Here is a 21,840-nt window from a genome sequence, read left to right on the forward strand (position 1 = left end):
TCCTCACTTGCAACACCAAACGGTGATGTCGTCACACTGTCACTGGTTGATGTTCTGCCTACAGAGAGCGCGACGTGCGAGCACAGTCTGTTCCAAAATAAATACGATATTGTGTTTTGCGTGTTGTATTCAAATGAGGTCTCTGACTGGACATATGAGGGCCAATCAGAAGCCGTCGGATCATTACACCTTCTTTTTAGAAGTCATTCATAATGCAGATGCGTCAAACATTTTACAATGACCAGGGTATAAATAAGGCTGCGCGCAAGTAGTAGTCATTTTTCCAAAATCAAAGGAAAGAAACTAAGGAACAGGAACGAACCGTGTTTTTTCTAAGTCTCCTTACCTTTGATAAACTACTATTCTTCCTTATTCCAGACTCTCCTTATACCATGAGTGGATTATTTCACAGAAATGTATTGGTGGCAGCAGCGGTATGCTGCTCTGTGCTGGTCCGGTCTGTCCTGGGGTCTCCGGTGTTAGCGCAAGAGCCGATCCGATGCGCTCCGTGCTCTCCGGAGAAGCTGAGCGAGTGTCCAGCGGTGGCGCCCGGCTGTGCGGAGGTTCTGCGGGAGCCTGGTTGTGGATGCTGCCTCGCTTGCGCCCTGAAGACGGGGGATCTGTGCGGAATCTACACGGCGCCATGCGGGTCCGGACTGAGGTGCACCCCGAGACCCGGTGACCTCCGGCCGCTGCACTCCCTCACTCGAGGCCAGGCTGTATGCACGGAGATCCCCGAGCCCGAGAGGAACCCTGTGCCCCAAAACCCCGGTATGTAACCCCTAATTACAGAATGTTTTGGCTATAGCTAGATTATAAATAGCATATATGCAATATATATATATATATATATATATAATGTCTATAGTTGACATAAGCTAGTGATAACATATATTTTTAAAAGCCTATTAGTCTAATAATATTGATAACTATATCCAAATAGTAATTAGACTGCACATTATTCATCATTTGCAAATGTACGAGTGCATAAGTGCAATCAAGATTGTGATTTCTACTGGCTTTTCCCCTTCTTGACACTCATTCCCTCTTTTCTCCAGACCAAGGAGCGGTGGACTATGCCGAGACAGAGAACGCTGCCATGGTATCAGACCCCGGCTCCAGCCTCTATCTCCACGGCCACAGCAAGCCCTTCGATCCCCGGGCCGCAGCGGACGCGCTGGAGAGCATGAAAGCCAAAGTTAACGCAATACGAAAGAAATTGGTGGAGCAGGTGAGCGCTCACGGAAAATCTACTAACCGTTTTGCAATTATAATTTAACGTTCTTAAAACTTTTGGAGAGTCAAAGGATGGTTGGGTTGTGGGTAGTTAGCGTCATACCGCAAGGGGGCGCTCGAGTGACTTTGAAGTGTGTCTGCACGTGCGTGTGGGTGCGGGGGTGTGTGTGCATTAGCCTACCTTATGACCTATCATGAAACAATTTTACAAAATACCAGTGTTTTGCCACAACAGGCCTTGACTGTGTGAGTTGATTGGATAGAACAGCTACCTTTGATGACTAGTGAGAAGGCAGTACTCTACTCTATCTAGCAGCACTACTTGATAGCATACCCTTAGATATTTCTATACAGGTAGGGTCAGGTCTCCCATGTAGCCCCTTCAGAGACGGATTTAGAAGCAAGTGAAGATGAATAAAACACTTAAAATATGCCTACACAGTACACAGAAATACACTTAAAACTCCTTATCTCTCTCTTTCCCTCTCCTCCCAGGGTCCCTGTCATGTGGAGTTACAGAGAGCTCTGGAGAAGATTGCTAAGTCACAACAGAAGCTAGGAGACAAACTGATCAGGTTTTATCTGCCAAACTGTGACAAACACGGACTCTACAAAGCGAAACAGGTAGACACACTGTGTGTGTGTGTGTGTGTGTGTGTGTGTGTGTGTGTGTGTGTGTGTGTGTGTGTGTGTGTGTGTGTGTGTCCAACCACAGCTCCAGAAAGAGTAATGTGTGTTCAGGCAGAGATTTGTACAGCACTGCTTACACCTTGGAGCACATTCAGCTAGTTTCACTCTAGTGTCATCCCCTTGGCGCGGCATGACTATACACGCGTGTGTGCCTTTCCGTGTGTGTGCCTGTACACACGTTTGTCTTGGAATGGGTGTATGTTTGCCCCATGAGGTGCGGCTGCACACAGATGAAGGTCATAGCACATCTGAACAGGTGTGTTTGGTGGAGGTGTGTTACGGCGTGTAAAAAAAACCCAGGCATTCTAATTTGTCTTTATCTCTCTCTCACCTTCTCTCTCACAGTGTGAGTCATCTCTTGATGGACAGAAAGGCAGGTGTTGGTGTGTGTCCTTCTGGAACGGAAAGAAGATTCTGGGATCCACTGATCTGGAGGGAGATGCTGAGTGCGCTTATGAGATCAACCACTGATGCAGAACACGCACGAATGCACGTGCACACACACACACACACACACACACACACTAAACCACTGATTTTCTTTCAATACCTGTTATTTATTCATTGTAAATGGTGGTGTTTGATATTCAGGTACACACTGTCATTGTTCATATTTTCATGCATTTACTTTAACTCTACAGCTTTATTTATTTCACACTATGTATCTCTTCATTTTGTTATTTTTATGTTAAGAATATTTATATAATTTTGCCTTATTGTTATTAGTATTGTTATCATTATTATTATTATATGTGTATTTTTATCAGTGTATGATGTGCACATATGTATCTATGCCCTAAGTTACTCCATATTGCCGAGTTGATCTCGCTCTGGTCTTTAGGAGTTTGTCTGCTGGTTTACTTTTTAAAACGAACCAAACAAGAACAAAAGCACTGTGTGACCAAAATGTCTTTTAGAAGGATTTGTAATTGTTATTATGTTACTTTTCATTGTTTTTCATGTTCATTGCCATGGTTTATTTGTTGTGTTTTTTTCTGATATGATTCATAGATGCTGACACTCAACTACATCAGTGAATGCAGAAAACAACTAATTTGGGCATACTTACCTTCTAAGAAACTCAATATCCTATGGTCCTGTGGGGTTTGCAGAATTGCATGATGGGTAATGCTCCTGTATTGCCCCTGTTCTGACGGGTATCTACCTTGACCTACCTCCTGGTGCTTGTTTGTCTCTGCTGACTGTCTGTCTTTATTATTTTGATACATCCTCCTGTCAAAGAGGACTTTCACTTTACAAAGAGGACTTTCATTTTACTTTACTGACTGGCATCACCGTTCTTTTTCTGACCATGAACGCATTATGACCACAAATAACAAATTGTTGTCGTTTGACTGTGTGGTTTGACCGTGTTTGATTTGTGATGTGCGTGCTCTGTCTACATGCTGCTGTTGGAGGGAGAAAGAGAGAGAGAGAAAGAGAGAGAGAAAGAAAGAGAGAGAAAGAAAGAAAGAGCGAGAAGGAAAAGAGAGAAAGTGTGAGAGAGAGCTAGAAGGAAAGAGAGAGAGAGAGAGAGAGAGAGAGAGAAAGATGTCATTTTTATTCCAAAGTGACCGACTGCTCACTCATGTGTATGGACACTTTTGTAATTGAGTTGTATTGTAAAAAAAATATATTAAAAAAAATTAAAAGTGATATATTTAATAAAAACATTTAACCTCAAAGATATTATCTTGTTCATCTTGGAAATAGCCTTTGGGCTTTACTGCATTTGTTTTATTAATAATTTCTTATGTACAGTTGAAGTCGGAAGTCTACATACACTAAGGTTGGAGTCGTTAAAACTCATTTTTCAACCACTCCACAAATGTCTTGTTTTGGCAAGTCGGTTAGGACATCTACTTTGTCCATGACACAAGTAATTATTCCAACAATTGTTTACAGACAGATTATTTCACTTATAATTCACTGTATCATAATTCCAGTGGGTCAGAAGTTTACATACAGTAAGTTGACTGTGCCTTTCAACAGCTTGGAAAATTCCAGAAAACGATGTCATGGCTTTAGAAGCTTTAGAAGTCTGGTTCATCCTTTGGAGCAGTTTCCAAATGCCTGAAGGTACCACGTTCATCTGTACAAACAATAATACGCAAGTATAAACACCATGGGACCACGCAGCCGTCATACCGCTCAGGAAGGAGACGCATTCTGTCTCCTAGAGATGAACGTACTTTGGTGTGAAAAGTGCAAATCAATCCCAGGACAACAGCAAAGGACCTTGTGAAGATGCGGAAGTAAACAGGTACAAAGTATCTATATCCACAGTAAAACGTGTCCTATATCGATATAACCTGAAAGGCCGCTCAGCAAGGAAGAAGCCACTGCTCCAAAACCGCCATAAAATAGCCAGACTACGGTTTGCAACTGCACATGGGGGACAAAGATCGTACTTTTTGGATAATGTCCTCTGGTTTGATGAAACAAAAATAAAACTGTTCGGCCATAATGACCATCGTTATGTTTGGAGGAAAAAGGGGGAGGCTTGCAAGCCAAAGAACACCATCCCAACCGTGAAGCATAGGGGTGGCAGCATCATGTTGTCGGGGTGCTTTGCTGCAGGATGGACTGGTGCACTTCAAAATAGATGGCATCATGAGGGAGGAAAATTAAGTGGATATATTGAAGCAACATCTCAAGACATCAGTCAGGAAGTTAAAGCTTGGTCGCAAATGGGTCTTCCAAATGGACAATGACCCCAAGCATACTTCCAAAGTTGTGGCAAAATGGCTTAAGGACAACAAAGTCGAGGTATTGGAGTGGCCATCACAAAGCCCTGACCTCAATCCCATAGAAAATTTGTGGGCAGAACTGAAAAAGCGTGTGCGAGCAAGGAGGCCTAAAAACCTGACTCAGTTACACCAGCTCTGTCAGGAGGAATGGGCCAGAATTCACCCAACTTATTGTGGGAAGCTTGTGGAAGGCTACCTGAAACGTTTGACCCAAGATAAACAATTTAAAGGCAATGCTACCAAATACTAATTGACTGTATGTAAACTTCTGACCCACTGGGAATGGGATGAAAGAAATAAAAGCTGAAATAAATAATTCTCTCTACTATTATTCTGACATTTCACATTCTTAAAATAAAGTGGTGATCCTAACTGACATAAGACAGGGAATTTTTACTAGGATTAAATGTCAGGAATTGTGAAAAACTGAGTTTAAATGTATTTGGCTAAGGTCTATGTAAACTTCCTACTTCAACTGTATGTATTCCGGCTGGAGCAGCCTACTCTTTTTAATGATCAAATAATTCCTGACGATAAATTAATTCTTAATGCCCTGGGCAGTGTGTGTGACTGTGTAGTCATGTGGTGAATGCCTCAGCCATATAGGAGTATGTGCATAAACAGCCCTAGCGTAAAGCTACAAACTTCGACTGCGTCTGAAATTGCACCCTATTCCCTATATAGAGCAGTACTTTTGATCAAAGCCCTATGGGGATTAGGGTGCCATTTCAGACACAGCCATTATCTGTAACACAGAGGAATGCGTTGCTAATCAAACTGTTTCCTCAATATATTGTGGAACTCCAACCAAACAACCAACCCAACCATATAAACACACATACACCTTGCTCAAACTTCATGTTGTTCTGTCTTGTTGCGCTGTAGCAGTGCCTGAGGCTCTAGGTTGTGTGTCTACAGTGTGCTGTGTTCTCTCTCTCTCGCTATCTCTTTCTTTCTCTCTCTCTCGCCTTCTCTCTCTCTTTATGTGTGTGTTTCCCTCAACCACCCCAACGTGCCCACTGCCAGCCTGCCTGGCACCACAGCTTTATTATTTTTGCCATATTCCAAGGCTGAAGAAGAGAGTGAAATAGAGAGAGCGAGAGAGGGAGGGATTTGGTATGGAGGGAGAGAGGGAGCTGGGATAGAAAGGATTTGTGATGAGAAAAACAGTACCTCTGAACCTTTTCATCAACGATCAAAATAGATTCCTCTGGTCATCTTTTTGGTTGCCAACTGCCTCCCTGTCTGCTAGAACATTTGATGTAAACAGTTTATTGAATGTAGGCCTACTTACTATAACTCTGAAGTAGGACAGTATTGAGTACTGGATGTACTTCTCAGCTCTCTGAGGTAACACAGCCTAACTCGTAAAAACACCCTCGAGCCGTTCAACAGTAAATGAAAATAGTGTTTATTTTTTATTTTAAAAAGACATTAAATACAAATTATATTTTAACAAAATAATGTTCCTTTCTCAAAGAAAATAATAGCTGTGTGATTTTCTAGTTTAGTAACATGAAAAGCTTTTTTTCTTTAAAGAATCAAACTCTTTAAACAATAAAACTTGAAAACAAAATGAAAAAATAAAGTCCAATTACCCGTGAACAAAAGAGAGATTCTTACATGACCACCAGAAAAGTGACAAAATGTTACAGAGACAGAGGTGCCCCTGGATTTGCACAGTGGACCGAGACTGAGATGGGATGGCATCGCGTGCACATTGCTGTGCACGTTTGTGTGAACGTTGGTGTGTACAGAGAGAAGTGCTGGAGCAGTGACTGATGGACTGACTGCGAGTTTCACTTGACTACAGACCCATTGTATTACACAACAGGATTGGGCTCCATTCCATTCAGTTAAATCAGAAAAGTCAGTTGAAATTCAAATTCAACATTTCCTCATGAAGAATTTCAGATTATTGTATTGACTGAATAGAAATAAAACTGACCCCAACTGTGTTACAAACCGATTACACTACAGACCAGTGACCTGAGTGCCTGACCGACTGACAGTTACCGTGGCCAACAAACCAGAGATGTATAAAGTTTACAAAAATAATTATAGAAGAAAATGTTAATAAAAAAAACGTAACATTCATTAGTGATTACATTCCCCAAAATACGCTGAATCAACTTCGAGTTTGTTGTACAATCAGTGAGTCACTGAATTGTTGGTAATAAAAAAACGTACTTTGGATCAGTTTATAGTTCTTTCTTAGATAAATAACTTCTTTATTTATTTAATTTGAAGTACCGTCCATGTGTCAGCCACATAGCCAGGAAAACATTTTGAATATAGAAAAAGACTAACAAAGAACTGGGAAGGGGCGGGGCAATAGCATAAACATAATTTAATTATCCTCCCTCGAAATCAAGTCTTCAAATAGAATGGTTTGTAGCCTCAGCAGGTTGGTTGGTTTTAAGATGTCGTTGTTGTTGTTTGTTTTAAAGTGTGTGTGCATCCAATTCCATGCTACCGAGCTACTGGGCTAGCATTCCTTGTCCTGCACACTCCACTGTTCAAGTCTGCATCTGAAATGGCATCCTATTCCCTATATAGTGCATCACTTTTGACCAGGGCCCATAGGGCATTATATACGAAATATGGTGCCATTTCAGACACAGGATATGTGAAAGCGTCATACAGGAAGCAGGGAGCCCTTCTAGGAGGACCACGCCCCCTCCCTCAGACCCCCTGTCTGCTTCTTGAATGCATATTTGGTGCTGCATCCACCTGGTGGAGTTATGTTGGCATAAGATCATACAAGCATCTCCAAGAACAATATCAACAAAAATAAAACACACTTTGCATAGAATGGAAATTCTGAGGAGGGGCGTTTGTTCTCTAGGCTGAGTAAAGTCACAGTCAGAAGTGCTTGTGTAACATTGTTTTTTTTTTTTGTTGTTGATGTTTTGTTCTACAGTGCTATAAACCTTGTTAAATGTTGCCACCAATGAAAAGGTATGACTACTACGCTACAATGAATACAAATTGTCTTTAACTGCGAGGAGCGCTGTAGGGAAGTTGGTTGGGTGCAGCTAAAGTGCTTTAAGTGGTTGTGCTTGGCCTCGAAGCTGGCACCTATGGCAGAGAAAGCAGCCCGGTCTCACTGTGCAGGCCCAGTCTAAAGGACCCCACACCAGGCCATATGCACCATAGACAGGAAGAGTACTGCAGATAGAGGGACCATGTTGACATGACAACACCACTGGCCCTATTTCCTGAATGAAGAAGTGGTAGTTTGGCTAACTATGCTAACCCAACCCGCCAGCTAGCTAACCAGACCAAGGCTGCAGGGTGGTAACGTTAAACCTGTTTATTTATTAACATTAACATTAACTTTTGCAAAAGCAGCAGCTACTCTTCCTGGGGTCCTATGAGGACTGCAGAGGGCTAACCAAGGAATATGAGAAAGGGAGGGGTAGGGGTCAGGGATGGGGGAAGAGGGGGAGAGGGGCAGTGTGGGTTTAAGGCACCGTTATTCGGCACCGTCTCCATTCCATTCCTTCCCCCTAAACCTGTAAATGTGACGCAGCACATTGGCGGGACAAGCTGGTTGCTATGGAGACAGTGGGGAAGGCCAGTGGTGTCCAACATGGCAGGGAAGAGGTCAGAGGCCGGCCTACCCATAAGCCTTCATAATGATGGACCCTGAGAAAGGGGAGAGTCTCTGCACGACAGGATAGAAGGGGGCAGGGTTTGGATGTCAAGAGGTTTTCTTACACCTCTAAACTGAGCTTATTGAAAGACAGCATTTACACACACATACACACACACAAACACTCATACATGCTCGCACTCATGCTCACACGCAGGCATACACACGTGCACGCACACACACATGCATGCATACACACACACAAACATACCCAAGCATGTTGCGTTGGGTCACAGTCACAGACAAGTCCTCTTTAAAGTGAGTGGAAAAGTCCCTCCTTCCTCTCTCTCTAAAATAATAGTGCAGATGTTTAGTTTCTCTCTCTCTTGTTTTGATACGAGGGGTAGCTAGAGGTTCCCATAGCACAGAGCAGATAGCTGCAGATGATGGACAGAAGGCTTGGCCTATTAGGCTGTGCTGTCCCAGTCTGCCCCTCCCTTCACCTCCCTCCCCCTCTCTTCCCCTCCCTCCTCCTCCCTCCCTCTCCCTCCCCCACCCGGCAGTCATGTGACCTGAGGTCAACGGTCCGGCACTCTTTCGATGGTTACGTGCAAGGCAGGAGTAAAAAAAAAGTATCTCTCTCTCTCCCATTCCTCTCTCCTTCTTGCCTCATTCTTTCTCTCCATCACTCCATCCTCTCTCTGCCTCTCATTTGCTCTCCAGGTTGTAACACTGGGCTTCTCCTCTCTCCTTTCCATCATAGCCAGGGAGAGGCTGACCGTACTTATCCACACACCAGCAGTAACCCCTCTTCCTCCCTTTGGAAGGACGGCACTGCAGAGAGAGAGAGGGGGAGAAAGAGAGAGAGAGATTGATTTAATGCAATATATTAACAACCTACAGTCTATGAAATAAAACTCTTGTCAACTTTGACTAAACTAGGAAAGGAGCTTTTTCTGTCAGACATTTACAGCCTTCAGCAAGCTGAATCCAATAGATAGTTAACACCAGCATGGGAAGGGCTAACTAACTAAGACCATTCAACTAGCCCTGGCCCATAGCCACAGCCTAGAAACACTCTCTGAGAGGGGAGACAGGGACAGACAGAAACACAGACAGGAGAGAGAATGAAGACAGGGAGGGGGAAGAGGACAGAGGGGAAAGAGGACAGAGAGGGGAAAGAGGACAGGGAGGGGAAAGAAGACAGAGAGAGGAAAGAGGACAGGGAGGGGAATAGGACAGAGAGGGGAAAGAGTACAGAGAGGGGAAAGAGGACAGAGAGGGGAAAGAAGACAGAGAGGAAAGAGGACAGGGAAGGGAATAGGACAGAGAGGGGAAAGAAGACAGTAGGGGGAAGAGGACAGAGAGGGAAAAGAAGACAGGGAGGGGAATAGGACAGAGAGGGGAAAGAAGACAGTAGGGGAAAGAGGACAGAGAGGGGAAAGAAGACAGAGAGGAAAGAGGACAGGGAAGGGAATAGGACAGAGAGGGGAAAGAAGACAGTAGGGGGAAGAGGACAGAGAGGGAAAAGAAGACAGGGAGGGGAATAGTACAGAGAGGGGAAAGAAGACAGTAGGGGAAAGAAGACAGAGAGGGGAAAGAGGACAGGGAGGGGAAAGAAGACAGAGAGAGGAAAGAGGACAGGGAGGGGAATAGGACAGTGAGGGGAAAGAGGACAGAGAGGGGAAAGAAGACAGAGAGAGGAAAGAGGACAGGGAGGGGAATAGGACAGTGAGGGGAAAGAGGACAGAGAGGGGAATAGGACTTGTAACTTTGAGATGGTAGCAGTGTCCGAATACCCATACTAGCATACTACAAACTTAAACTGCATACTATGTGCTAAACGTTGCATACTATTTAGCAAATACCGTTTAGTAAAAAGTATCCAGTATGCCACTGCCCCAACGCAGTCGCGACTCCTGACTGGCTGAGTAGGTGGAGTGGGACAGAGTGCGGGTGGATTTTTCTAAATTCAATAGACATGCATCGCATTAATCAGCCTGATAATAGTTCATTTCCAATTCAAATAATTTCTGTAAACTCTGAATTCTCTAAACTCTGAATAGGCCTACTCAGGCTGGTTACAGGCAGACTATCACATCCAACCTATACTGTAGACCATATAGCCCATCTATCCTATCTAAAAGGGACTGAAGACAGAAACAGATCATTTGGTACCTTTTCAACATATTTATTAGTGAAAACAAGGTGCTGTAACATACAGTATAGACATTAAACTAAATAGCCTAGTAAACACAACACAACTTTTCAAATGTTTAAATCAAAAGGCTATTGCACAAAAAAAACATGGACAGTCGGGTGCATCGCGAATTTAGACCCGCTGGACAGCAACATAATAAACTAAAGCACGGATCATTGGGAACGAGATGAGAAGGACTGCTAAGGCTTGATCCATGAATTCAATAATGAAATAAGTAGCCTAGCCTACAAAATTAAAACAATTCATATGTTGAAATTAAAAGGCGTGATTATCATGACATCATTTAGACAGCCACACCCCCAGTCCCGTACTATGACACATTCTATTTTCGCATACTGAGAATGTGTCATGTGTGATTGCGTTGTTTCCTGCTATTGGTTGATTCCGGTAGCACATCCCCATATCTAATGGATCAGCTGCTGTCAAAGCCCAAATGAGTGTGACATCCGGGCATTTAAAGTATACTAGATTTTAGAAATGTTGCATACTATTAAACTGAATTTTTTCACATATTTAAAAGGCCTACTATTTAGGACGCAAATATGGGTATTTGGACACGACCACAGAATGTAAACAGATTAGTGTTTCCACGGAAAGGATTTAAAATTACACTGATTTACTTTTCTAATGTAATAATAACACCTGTCCTCCACAGCCACCTGCCAGACTGTTATCTCTCATTCTCTCTCTCTCTCTCTCTCTCTCTCGCTCTCTCTCTCTCTCTCGCTCTCTCGCTCTCTCTCGCTCTCTCTCTCGCTCTCTCTCTCTCGCTCTCCTTTCTCAACTTGGATGATTATCAAAATCGTGTGCAGGTCATGCCTCAGCAGAACTCAAACATCACATCCCCGGGCAAGAATGTGTGTGTGGTTTGGTTTTACTATCCCTGTGGAGACCAGAAGTCCTCACAAGGATAGTAAAACAAGGAACATTCGGACAAGTGGGGACATTTCACTGGTCCAAGGAAAATTGGTTTTTTAGGCTTAGTGGTTAGTGTTAGGTTAGGGTTAGGGGTTAGGGAAAATAGGATTTTGAATGGAAAACAATTATTTGGTCATCACAAGGATAGTAAAACAAACATTTGTGTGTGTGAGTGGGTGTGGGTGTGGGTGTGTGAGTGAGTGTGTGAGTGCATGCATGTATGTATGTGTGTTTTCAATCTCTCTCTGAAGGGTTCTGTGATCAGGCTGGCGGGATGCTACAGTAAGTTTTTAAATCTGTGGGGTTATGCTGAGAAAAAACACCTTGTTGTTGATAGAGAGCAAGAGACAGAGAGGGAGGGAGGGAGGGAGGGATCTAAAGAGAGAAAGAGGAGAAAGAGGAGAAAGAGAAAGATCTTAAGAGAGAGAAGGCGTGAGAAGGTGAACATGGAGTTGCTATAGTATTTACCAAGGCCAGTTGGAGGGCCGCAGGGTGTTTTGTATGGTGTTTTTTCTATACAAGAGCAAGGTAATGTTGATTTGAAAGTCTTTACTTCAGCATCACTCTGTAGCATGCATACAGCTCCATTCAGTGCATAGTAAGTAATGCCTAACTTGGCTCACTAGTTCTATATAATATCACACTCAGATATACATAACAGCAGCGCTATCTATTGGCTTGGCGACATCTCATAACATCTTTCTTTACCGAACAAATGAAGATAACTCCTCCTCGACTCCTAGACAGAAGACCTGGGGTTAGACCCTTGCCAGTGAAAACAAAAACATCTAACTGTGTTCTTATTCAAGTACCTTCAATAAGCATCAACTTCAAAGTCAATAAGCAGGCTACCCTCTTCCCTCTTACAAAAAAATACCAAAAATGTATAACCTTTCAGATTAAACAACATAGTCTCTGGAGTATCTCACAGGTGGCCTGACATTTGCCCTGGTTCTGGTGTGTCTCAAAGTGATATTTTCAGGCAGTGGAGCTGCTTCCATATCAGCAGCCTGTTTTTCACAGGATGGCGGGTTCGTTCCACGGTCCCCAGTCATCCTCATCCGTGTTTGTTTGCCGATTGTTCGGGGGGATCCTGAGTTGTTGTCACTGGACGAATGTCTTTTCTGTTTGTGCAGTATTTTTTTACCATTCACTAGTACTTTATACAACCGGTCACTGAGTTGATCAAGTGCTGACTGAGTTGTTGGGGTGGAGAAGAACCCTTACTGTTTGTCCTTGGATGATGTTGGGCATGTCACAGGCATGTCTGTCATAGTGATGTTTTGCTGTCAGCCCTTTGGCTTGTTTTCTTGGAATTACATTTTTGGGGTTTGAGCAGTTTTTTCATGGTTGGTAGGATCGTGTGAGTGCGTCTGGTCATGAGTCGCTGTTGGAGTATTCCGCCATGTCAATATTGCTTTCCATGGGTCCATGGCACATTTGCTGATAAAGATCTTAACGTCCTCCGTAATCCTTGGCCAGAAAACAGCATCACGTGCCTTTCTGAGACTGGCCTCTGTGCCTGAGTGGCCAGAGTGTATTTTGTGTAGAAAGTCAGTGTGTAACATGTCAGGGATGAAGACCCTGTTTCCTTTGATTATCAGTCCATTTTCTGTGGTGAGCTCCTCTTTGTACATCCAGAAATCCTTCAGTGTGTAACTCACAGACTGTTTGGTTCCAGGCCAGCTGTTGGTGATTTGTGCGTACAGAGCCTGAAATAGTAGGTCTTGGGAACAGTGTGCTTTGATTGACTCCATTGTCTTAGTTGAGAGGTTGACATCACTGGTGTGATCCACCTGTTCCAGGTCAGTTGTGACTAGACCCATAGTGTAGACCAGGGGTCACCAACCTTTTTGAAACTGAGAGCTACTTCATGGGTACTGAGTCATACGAAGGGCTACCAGTTTGATACGCTCTTCTGAAATAACAAATTTGCTCAGTTTGCCTTTAGTTATACGTTATTAATAATGATTAATGATACTCATCTATGTGAAGACACTGATCACGTTAATAATTTCTCACAATAATTATCAACAATGACAATAAGGTGGGAAACAGATATCAATATTCAGCACTTTAATCTCAGTAATTGTTACATTTTCAGATGATCACTTACATCACTACATTTCATAGGAAAAATGTCCCATTTTCACTAGCCACTGACAAACCCTTTTAACAAATCATGAACTATGTTGCACTATGTCTCAAAAAGTTATCAATTATGTAATGTTAGAAAAATCAACTTATTTTTAAATAAATCTTGTCACATTCTGAACTAATGACCAAATCTGCTGCATTTTTTAACACACTTTTAAATTTAACACAATTCTTCAATATTTTAATTCAACTTCGCCATGGCACTGCCATGTTGCCACTGACAACATCTGGTATCTGTTTCTTTGTTAGTGGGAAGACTGGCATTGCATGCTGTTCACCAGTGTATTGTAATCTGGTGTGTAACTTGACACTGCAATTGTGAGTGAGTCTTTCAGATGTGCATCAGTGAGGCGTGTTCTGTGTTTGTTCTTGATGAAGTTCATGTCAGAAAACGCTGATTCACAGAGATAGGTTGAACCAAACAGGCTAGCAACCTTCATAGCTGCTGTGCATACTCCACTGTACTTCTCTGTGTCAACAAGGCACCAAAAGTTTGGTGCAGCCTGGTAGGCTTTGAGGTGGAGGTCATTTTGCAATGTTATGATTTCAATCTCCACCTGTCCAGCATCCAAGTTGAACGTTGCACTTAGTTGCTCAGCAAAGAATGTTGTGTCCACATTCATGAAAGGATTGGAAATGAACGACACACATGGCTCAAGCTGATGAATGTCACAAAACCTATTCTCAAACTCTTGCCCAAGTCTGTTTATGACTTCACAGTACTTTTCTGCAACTTTGTCAAATGTCTCAGATGCAGAAGCATTGTCTTTCAGCACCGACTGCACAGAGGGAAAGTGCAGCACCTTTCTTTTCTGTAAATCCACAGAGAAAATGTTCATCTTGGCTTTAAATGCATTTAAAGCACTTATCAGATCAACAACAGTCTTACCTTTGCCTTGCAGCTTGTAGTTCAAGTCATTTAGTTTCCCAGTAATGTCTGTCAAAAATGCAAGGTCAAGTGTCCACTCTGTGTCCTCTAGCAGTGAGAGGTCTTCACCTTTTGGACTGCATGAACTCTTTGATTTCATTCAAAAGTGACAAAAAACGAAGTAAAACTCGTCCTCTGCTGAGCCATCGGATTTCTGTGTGTAGCAGCAGGTCACCATATTCAGCTGACATCTCCAATAGCACCTTGAAAATCCTGTGCTGTTTTGCTTTGGAGCGGATGTTGTTTATGATTTTTACAACGGGAGTCATCACGTGCTCAAAGCCGATCACTTTTGTTTTCTTCGCTGCGCCTGCTAGCTTACTCTCCACAAGCACTGGTTTTTTCACGTGCACAATACTGACCTTTTAACTAGAGTAGGTCAGAGTTCACCTAAACTTATCTAAACTCATGTATAATGAAAATATTTTAAAGATATTGTCATTTTTAAATATATATATAAATGCAAGTGTGATTAAAAGAATAGCAACAGAATACAATTAAATTTCAGACGCAGCTCACTAGTGAGTTGTGCTATTTTTAGACCAGGCCTGCGGGCGACTCATGTGGTCCCTGGGGGCGACCTGGTGCCCGCGGGCACCGTGTTGGTGACCCCTGGTGTAGACCGTGGCTGGTGTTGGAATTTGTCTGTGCTCTGTGGTTGATTGAGCTGTTCTGGACAGGAAGTCAGCTACATGTAGTTATTTGCCTTGTTTGTATTGCACATGGAGTTGGTGTCTTTGTAGCCTTAGCAACATTCTCTGCAGTTGCTTGTGTGCTGTGAGTAGGGATTTCTTGAAGATCGTCTTAAGCGGTTTGTGGTCGCTGTGTATTGTAATGATCTCTCTGCCATGCAAATGCCGTTCAAACTTGTCACATGCAAAAACAATGGAGATACATTCTTTTTACAATCTGTGCATATCTTTGTTCTCTCTGAGTCAATGTTCTGGAGGCAAATGCAACAGGTTGTCCTTTCTGTAGAAGGGCTGCGCCCAAACTTGTCTGTCCCACTGACATCACACTGCAGTGTGACTTCATCATTCAGGTCGTAGTATTTGAGCACTGGGTGTTGTGTGACTAACTGTTTGATAGTCTCAACTGCTGCGTCATGCTGTGGTTGCCATGTCCATTCAATGTCCTTGTTAGTCAGTCTTCTGAGCGGGTCACACACATCAGATAGGCGGGGCATGAATTTTGCAAGATAGTTCACAAACCCCAACAGCCGCTGTAGTGACTTGACGTTGGTTGGTGTACCCATGTTCTGAATGGCTGTTATTTTCTCTGGGTCAGGGCGAAGGCCCTCTGTGGTGAGAAGATGACCCATGTATGTCACACTAGGTAGCTTTAAACTGAGTTTATTTTTGTTCAGCTTCAGGTTGACATCTCTTGCTCTCTGCAGGAGAGCTGTGAGGTTTCTGTCATGATCTGCCATCGCCTCTTCGTGTGTGTCACCACATCCATAGAGTAGTGATCTGCAATCACACGCACTCCTTTTAGTCCCTGTAGTGCTTCACACTGTCTGCGTTGGTATTCTTCCGCTGCTGGCTTGATTCCAAATGGCATTCTCAGCCATCTATACCTACCTACAGGTGTCCAGAAAGTTGTTAGATAGCTGCTCACTTCATCAAGTTTGACTTTCCAATATCCATCTTTGGTATTGAGAACTGAGAATACCTTTGCGTTGGATATCTCTGGTAGAATCTCTTCTATTGAGGGCATCTGGAAGTGTGATCTCAGTAAGGTCTTTCAATGACAACCATGTTGCTGATCCACAGTGTTGGCTCTGTGACTTTCGTGATGATGTCTGCATTGTCCATTGAATGTATGTCATTTGTGACCCTTTCCTTCAGTGGAATAGGTCTTGGTAGCTGCTGCAAATGCCGAGCTGCATTGTCTACTTCTAGGTGTAGCTCTCCAGGAAGGCAGCCAAGCCCATCCAATACGTCCTTGTACTTGGAGATGATCTCCTCAGTTGTCTTGATGACCACAGTGGATGTGGTGCTTGGGGTGTCGACGTGATGTAACACATGGCTGTGGTGCACATGTAGTAGGCTGAGTCTTTCACACGTGTCAGCTGACAGCAGAGGAAGTTAGGATGTCTCCATGACCTGAAATTTGATATACAAAATTTTTCCATCATGATCTGCTTTGAGATTGCATTCTCCTGTTGGCTTTAGTGTGCCGTCATATAGTATAGCTTTGCTGGGTAGGACAACTGGATTGCCGTCTTGCATGACTCGCTGTAGGTCCCCATAGCTTATGACATTCACTGTTGATCCTGTGTCTAGTTGATATTTAATTGTATGGCTGGGGTCATATGTCAATGGCTCATCACAGAGTGGAGCTAGCTTAAGGTTAATTAACAATTTTTTTTGCCTTGTCTTCCACAGAATTAACCTGTGAGATGTACCACATTGCATCTGATGTTTGGTCATCTGACTCATTAACTTCCTCTAATAGATTGAGGTTTCTGTTGTGCTTGTTTACAAACTCTGGCAAAGTGGTTTCGTTTGCCACATGCTTTAGAGGTGACACCATGTGCTGGGCATTTAGCTTTGGCATGCACTGAACCACAGTAATGACAGGGTAATTCGTTTGGCATTCAATGTTTGTTATTATCCCCTGTAAACTCTGTCTGTTTACGACCATATGTTTGGCATTTTGATTCTGAACATCGCTCACGGGAGGTATAATTTATAGTCTCTGGTTCACCTCTAACATTTTTCCTGATTTGCATTTGTGTTGTTCACTTGAACCACACGTCAATGGCTTTATTCAGAGTGAGGTTCGGTTCTCTGAGCATGCGTGCTCGCGCAGCTATATCTTTAGTGCCTATGACAAGCCTGTCACGGACTAGTCCTCTCGTAATGCACCAAATGCACGTGTCTGCTAGCTTCCTCAAATTTGAAATGTACTGCTCTGATGTTTCACATTGACTTTGTTGACAAGCATTAAACATTTACCTCTCATAGATCACGTTCCTGGATGGCTCAAAGTGTTTCACTAGCGCTTCTATCATTTTTACCGGGTCAGTTCTCTCTGCTTCAGCCATATGAAGATGCCGCTGTAAGAGATAACATTAATTTCCAATCACGGTTAGCAGAGTTGCTATGTGGACTTTTGCATTATTTTTGTCCACACCGGTAGCTATCTCATAGTTTTTCCATTGTGCTGGATAAAATGTCCAGTTGTTGTACGTATCGCCCTTCATGTCTATAGGCTCTGGTAGTGGAATTACTGGGTAAGCCATTGTTGTCGTTGTCGTTATTATAATGTTTTGTAGCTGGTTAGCAAGTTGGCTCGTCCCTTCCTACTGTGCATTTATCCGTGTGTCATTTTGATATTTTGATTCGTCAAGGATATACCTATTTGGTTCTGACTTCTGACACCATGTTTTGTATGGTGTTCATTCTATACAAGAGCAAGGTAATGTTGATTAGAAAGTCTTTACTTCAGCATCACTCTGTAGCATGCATACAGCTCCATTCAGTGCATAGTAAGTAATGCCTAACTTGGCTCACTAGTACTATATAATATCACACTCAGATATACATAACAGCAGCGCCATCTATTGGCTTGGCACATCTCGTAATACTGGGAAACCAGCGCTGCTGTTCTAGTCTGCTGACATTTTTTTTTTTGTCCATTAAAATAAGATCAAATTGATCAGAAATACAGTGTAGACATTGTTAATGTTGTAAATAACTATTTTAGCTGGAAACAGCAGATTTTTTATGGAATATCTACAAAGGCGTACAGAGGCCCATTAACAGCAACCATCACTCCTGTGTTCCAATGGCACGTTGTGTTAGCTAATACAAGTTTATAATTTTAAAAGGCTAATTGATCATTAGAAAACACTTTTGCAATTATGTTAGCAGAGTTGAAAACTGGCCTTCTTTAGACTAGTTGAGTATCTGGAGAATCAGTTTTTGTGGGTTCGATTACAGGCTCAAAATGGCTAGAAACAAAGATCTCTCTTCTGAAACTCGTCAGTCTATTCTTGTTCTGTGAAATGAAGGCTATTCCATGCAAGAAATTGCCAAGAAACTGAAGATCTAGTACAACGCTGTGTACTACTCCCTTCACAGAACAGTGCAAACTGGCTCTAACCACAATAGAAAGAGGAGTGGGAGGCACCGGTGCACAACTGAGCAAGAAGACAAATACATTAGAGTGTCTAATTTGAGAAACAGACGCCTCACAAGTCCTCAACTGGCAGCTTCTTTAAATAGTACCCGCAAAACACCAGTCTCAACGTCAACAGTGAAGAGGCGACTCCGGGATGCTGGCCTTCTAGGCAGCCTATTGCGGACAGTCTGAGCCCTGATGGAGGGATTGTGCATTCCTGGTGTAACTCAGGCAGTTGTTGTTGCCATCCTGTACCTGTCCCGCAGGTGTGATGTTCGGATGTACCGATGCTGTGCAGGTGTTGTTACATGTGTTCTGCCACTGAGAGGATGATCAGCTGTCCGTCCTGTCTCCCTGTAGCGCTGTCTTAGGCGTGTCACAGTAAGGACATTGCAATTTATTGCACTGGCCACATCTGCAGTCCACATGCCTCCTTGCAACATGCCTAAGGCACGTTCAAGCAGATGAGCAGGGACCTGGGCATCTTTCTTTTGGTGTTTTTCAGAGACAGTAGAAAGGCCTCTTTAGTGTCCTAAGTTTTCATAACTGTGACCTTAATTGCCTACCGGAGGAAAGCTGTTAGTGTCTTAATGACCGTTCCACAGGTGGATGTTCATGTTTATGGTTCATTGAACAAGCATGGGAAACAGTGTTTAAACTGTTAATTTGGATTTTTATGAATTATCTTTGAAAGACAGGTTCCTGAAAAATGTACGTTTCTTTTTTTGCTGAGTTTAAACAATAAGAAATTAGAAACTAACTAACAGTAACTCATTAGACTCACAAAGGTTTCAAAAAGATAAAGGCATTACAAATGTTATGTTATCAGCTGTGTACGGTGTTGTAACAGTATTTGAAGTACAAATGGTAGGAGAAGATAAATACTGTAAAAATACAAATATTGGTTATATTTACAATGTTGTTTGGCTGGTTGCCCTTTTCTTATGGTAACGAGCGAGTTTATTAGTAAGTGCATCGGTGATGTTGTACCCACGGTGACTATTAAAACCTTCCCCAACCAGAAACTGTGGATTGATGGCAGCATTCGCGCAAAAACTGAAAGCGAGAACCACTGCTATTTATCATGGCAAGGCGACCAGAAACATGACCGAATACAAAGAGTGTAGCTATTCCCTCCTCAAGGCAATCAAACAAGCTAAGCGTCAGTATAGAGACAAAGTAGAGTCGCAATTCAACAGCTCAGACAGGAGACGTATGTGGCAGGGTCTACAGTGAATTACAGATTACAAAAAGACAACCAGCCCCATCGTGGACACCAACGTCTTGCTCCCAGACAAACTAAACAACTTCTTTGCTCGCTTTGAGGACAATACAGTACCACTGACACGGCACGCTACCAAAACCTGCGGGCTCTCCTTCACCCAGCCAATGTGAGTAAAACATTTAAATGTGTTAACCCTCGCATCCCTAGCCGCGTCCTCAGAGCATGCGCAGACCAGCTGGCTGGTGTGTTTACGGACATATTCAATCAATCCCTATCCCAGTCTGCTGTTCCCACATGCTTCAAGAGGGCCACCATTGTTCCTGTTCCCAAGAAAGCTCAGGTAACTGAGCTAAATGACTATCCGTCATCATGAAGTGCTTTGAGAGACTAGTCAAGGATCATATCACCTCCACCCTACCTGACACCCTAGACCCACTCCAATTTGCTTACTGCCTCAATAGGTCCACAGACGACGCAATCACAATCACAATGTCCTAACCCATCTGGACAAGAGGAATACCTACGTAAGAATGCTGTTAACACCATAGTACCCTCCAAACTCGTCATTAAGCTCGAGACCCTGGGTCTCGACCCCACCCTGTGCAACTGGGTCCTGGACTTTCTTACGGGCTGCCCCCAGGTGGTGAGGGTAGGTAACAACACCTCCAGCCCGCTAATCCTCAACACTGGGGCCCCACAAGGGTGCGTTCTCAGCCCTCTCCTGTACTCCCTGTTCACCCATGACTGTATGGCCATGCACACCTCCAACTCAATAATCAAGTTGCAGACGACACAACAGTGCTAGGCTTGATTACCAACAACAACGAGACGGCCTACAGGGAAGAGGTGAGGGCCCTCGGAGTGTGGTGTCAGGAAAATAACCTCACACTCAAAGTCAACAAAACAAAGGAGATGATCGTGGACTTCAGGAAACAGCAGAGGGAGCACCCCCCTATCCACATCGACAGGACAGTAGTGGAGATGGTGGAAAGTTTTAAGTTCCTCGGCGTACACATCACGGACAAACTGAAATGGTCCACCCACACAGACAGCATGGTGAAGAAGGCGCAACAGCACCTCTTCAACCTCAGGAGGCTGGAGAAATTTGGCTTGTCACCGAAAACACTCACAAACTTTTACAGATGCACAATCGAGAGCATCCTGTCGGGCTGTTTCACCGCCTGGTACGGCAACTGCTCCGCCCACATCCGTAAGGGTCTCCAGAGGGTACTGAGGTCTGCACAACGCATCACCGGGGGCAAACTACCTGCCCTCCAGGACACCTACACCACCCTATGTTACAGGAAGGCCAAAAAGATCACCAAGGACAACAACCACCCGAGCCACTTCCTGTTCACCCTGCTATCATCCAGAATGTGAGGTCAGTACAGGTGCATCAAAGCTGGGACCGAGAGACTGAAAAACAAGGCCATCAGACTGTCAAATCTCAAGGCCATCAGACTGTTAAACAGCCATCACTAACAACATACTGACTCAAATCTCTAGCCACTTTAATAATAACAATTTTTATGTAATAAATGTATCACTAGTGACTTTAAACAATACCACTTTATATAATGTTTACATACCCTACATTACTCATCTCATATGTATATACTGTACTCTATACCATCTACTGCATCTTGCCTATGCCGTTCGGCCATCGCTCATCCATATATTTTTAGGTACATATTCTTATTAATTCCTTTACACTTGTGTGTTTAAGGTAGTTGTTGTGAAAATTGTTAGATTACTTGTTAGATACTGCACGATCGGAACTAGAAGCACAAGCATTTCGCTACACTCGCATTAACATCTGCTAACCATGTGTATGTGACCAATAAGATTTGATTTGAACGGGTCACAAATCTTGCTGCTGTGATTGCACACTGAGACATTTCGCCTAACAGTTATGGGAGTTTATCTATGTTTGATTTGTTTTCAAATTCTTTGTGGGTCTGTGTGATCTGTGGGAAATATGTGTCTCTA

At 43.3% G+C, this 21,840-nt stretch overlaps 2 protein-coding genes across 2 annotated transcripts in view; one reads left to right on the forward strand and one right to left on the reverse strand.

Annotated features, from left to right (window-relative positions):
* The first annotated feature begins 227 nt into the window (after window positions 1-227).
* Window positions 228-3,405, forward strand: igfbp1a (insulin-like growth factor binding protein 1a). The gene is made up of 4 exons (XM_029707842.1): window positions 228-771; window positions 1,059-1,231; window positions 1,732-1,860; window positions 2,272-3,405. The coding sequence occupies exons 1-4, from the start codon at window positions 393-395 to the stop codon at window positions 2,395-2,397; spliced, it is 807 nt and encodes a 268-aa protein (XP_029563702.1). The 5' UTR covers window positions 228-392; the 3' UTR covers window positions 2,398-3,405.
* A 5,571-nt stretch (window positions 3,406-8,976) lies between these two features.
* igfbp3 (insulin-like growth factor binding protein 3) overlaps window positions 8,977-21,840 on the reverse strand; it is a 33,749-nt gene continuing 20,885 nt past the window's right edge. Inside the window, exon 4 of the mRNA XM_029707843.1 lies at window positions 8,977-9,108. Coding sequence (XP_029563703.1) covers window positions 8,983-9,108 — 126 coding nt within the window. The 3' untranslated portion in view covers window positions 8,977-8,982. The remainder of the gene's footprint in view (window positions 9,109-21,840) is intronic.

This window comes from Salmo trutta, chromosome 22 (assembly GCF_901001165.1).
Source record: "Salmo trutta chromosome 22, fSalTru1.1, whole genome shotgun sequence".
NCBI lineage: Eukaryota > Metazoa > Chordata > Actinopteri > Salmoniformes > Salmonidae > Salmo > Salmo trutta.

Bases quoted from the DNA above. Each gene is read 5' to 3' on its own strand.
- igfbp1a (XM_029707842.1), top strand. From the start codon at position 393: ATGAGTGGATTATTTCACAGAAATGTATTGGTGGCAGCAGCGGTATGC. The intron at 1,232-1,731 runs GTGAGCGCTCAC...CTCTCCTCCCAG, and splicing joins GAAAGAAATTGGTGGAGCAG to GGTCCCTGTCATGTGGAGTT. The intron at 1,861-2,271 runs GTAGACACACTG...TCTCTCTCACAG, and splicing joins GACTCTACAAAGCGAAACAG to TGTGAGTCATCTCTTGATGG.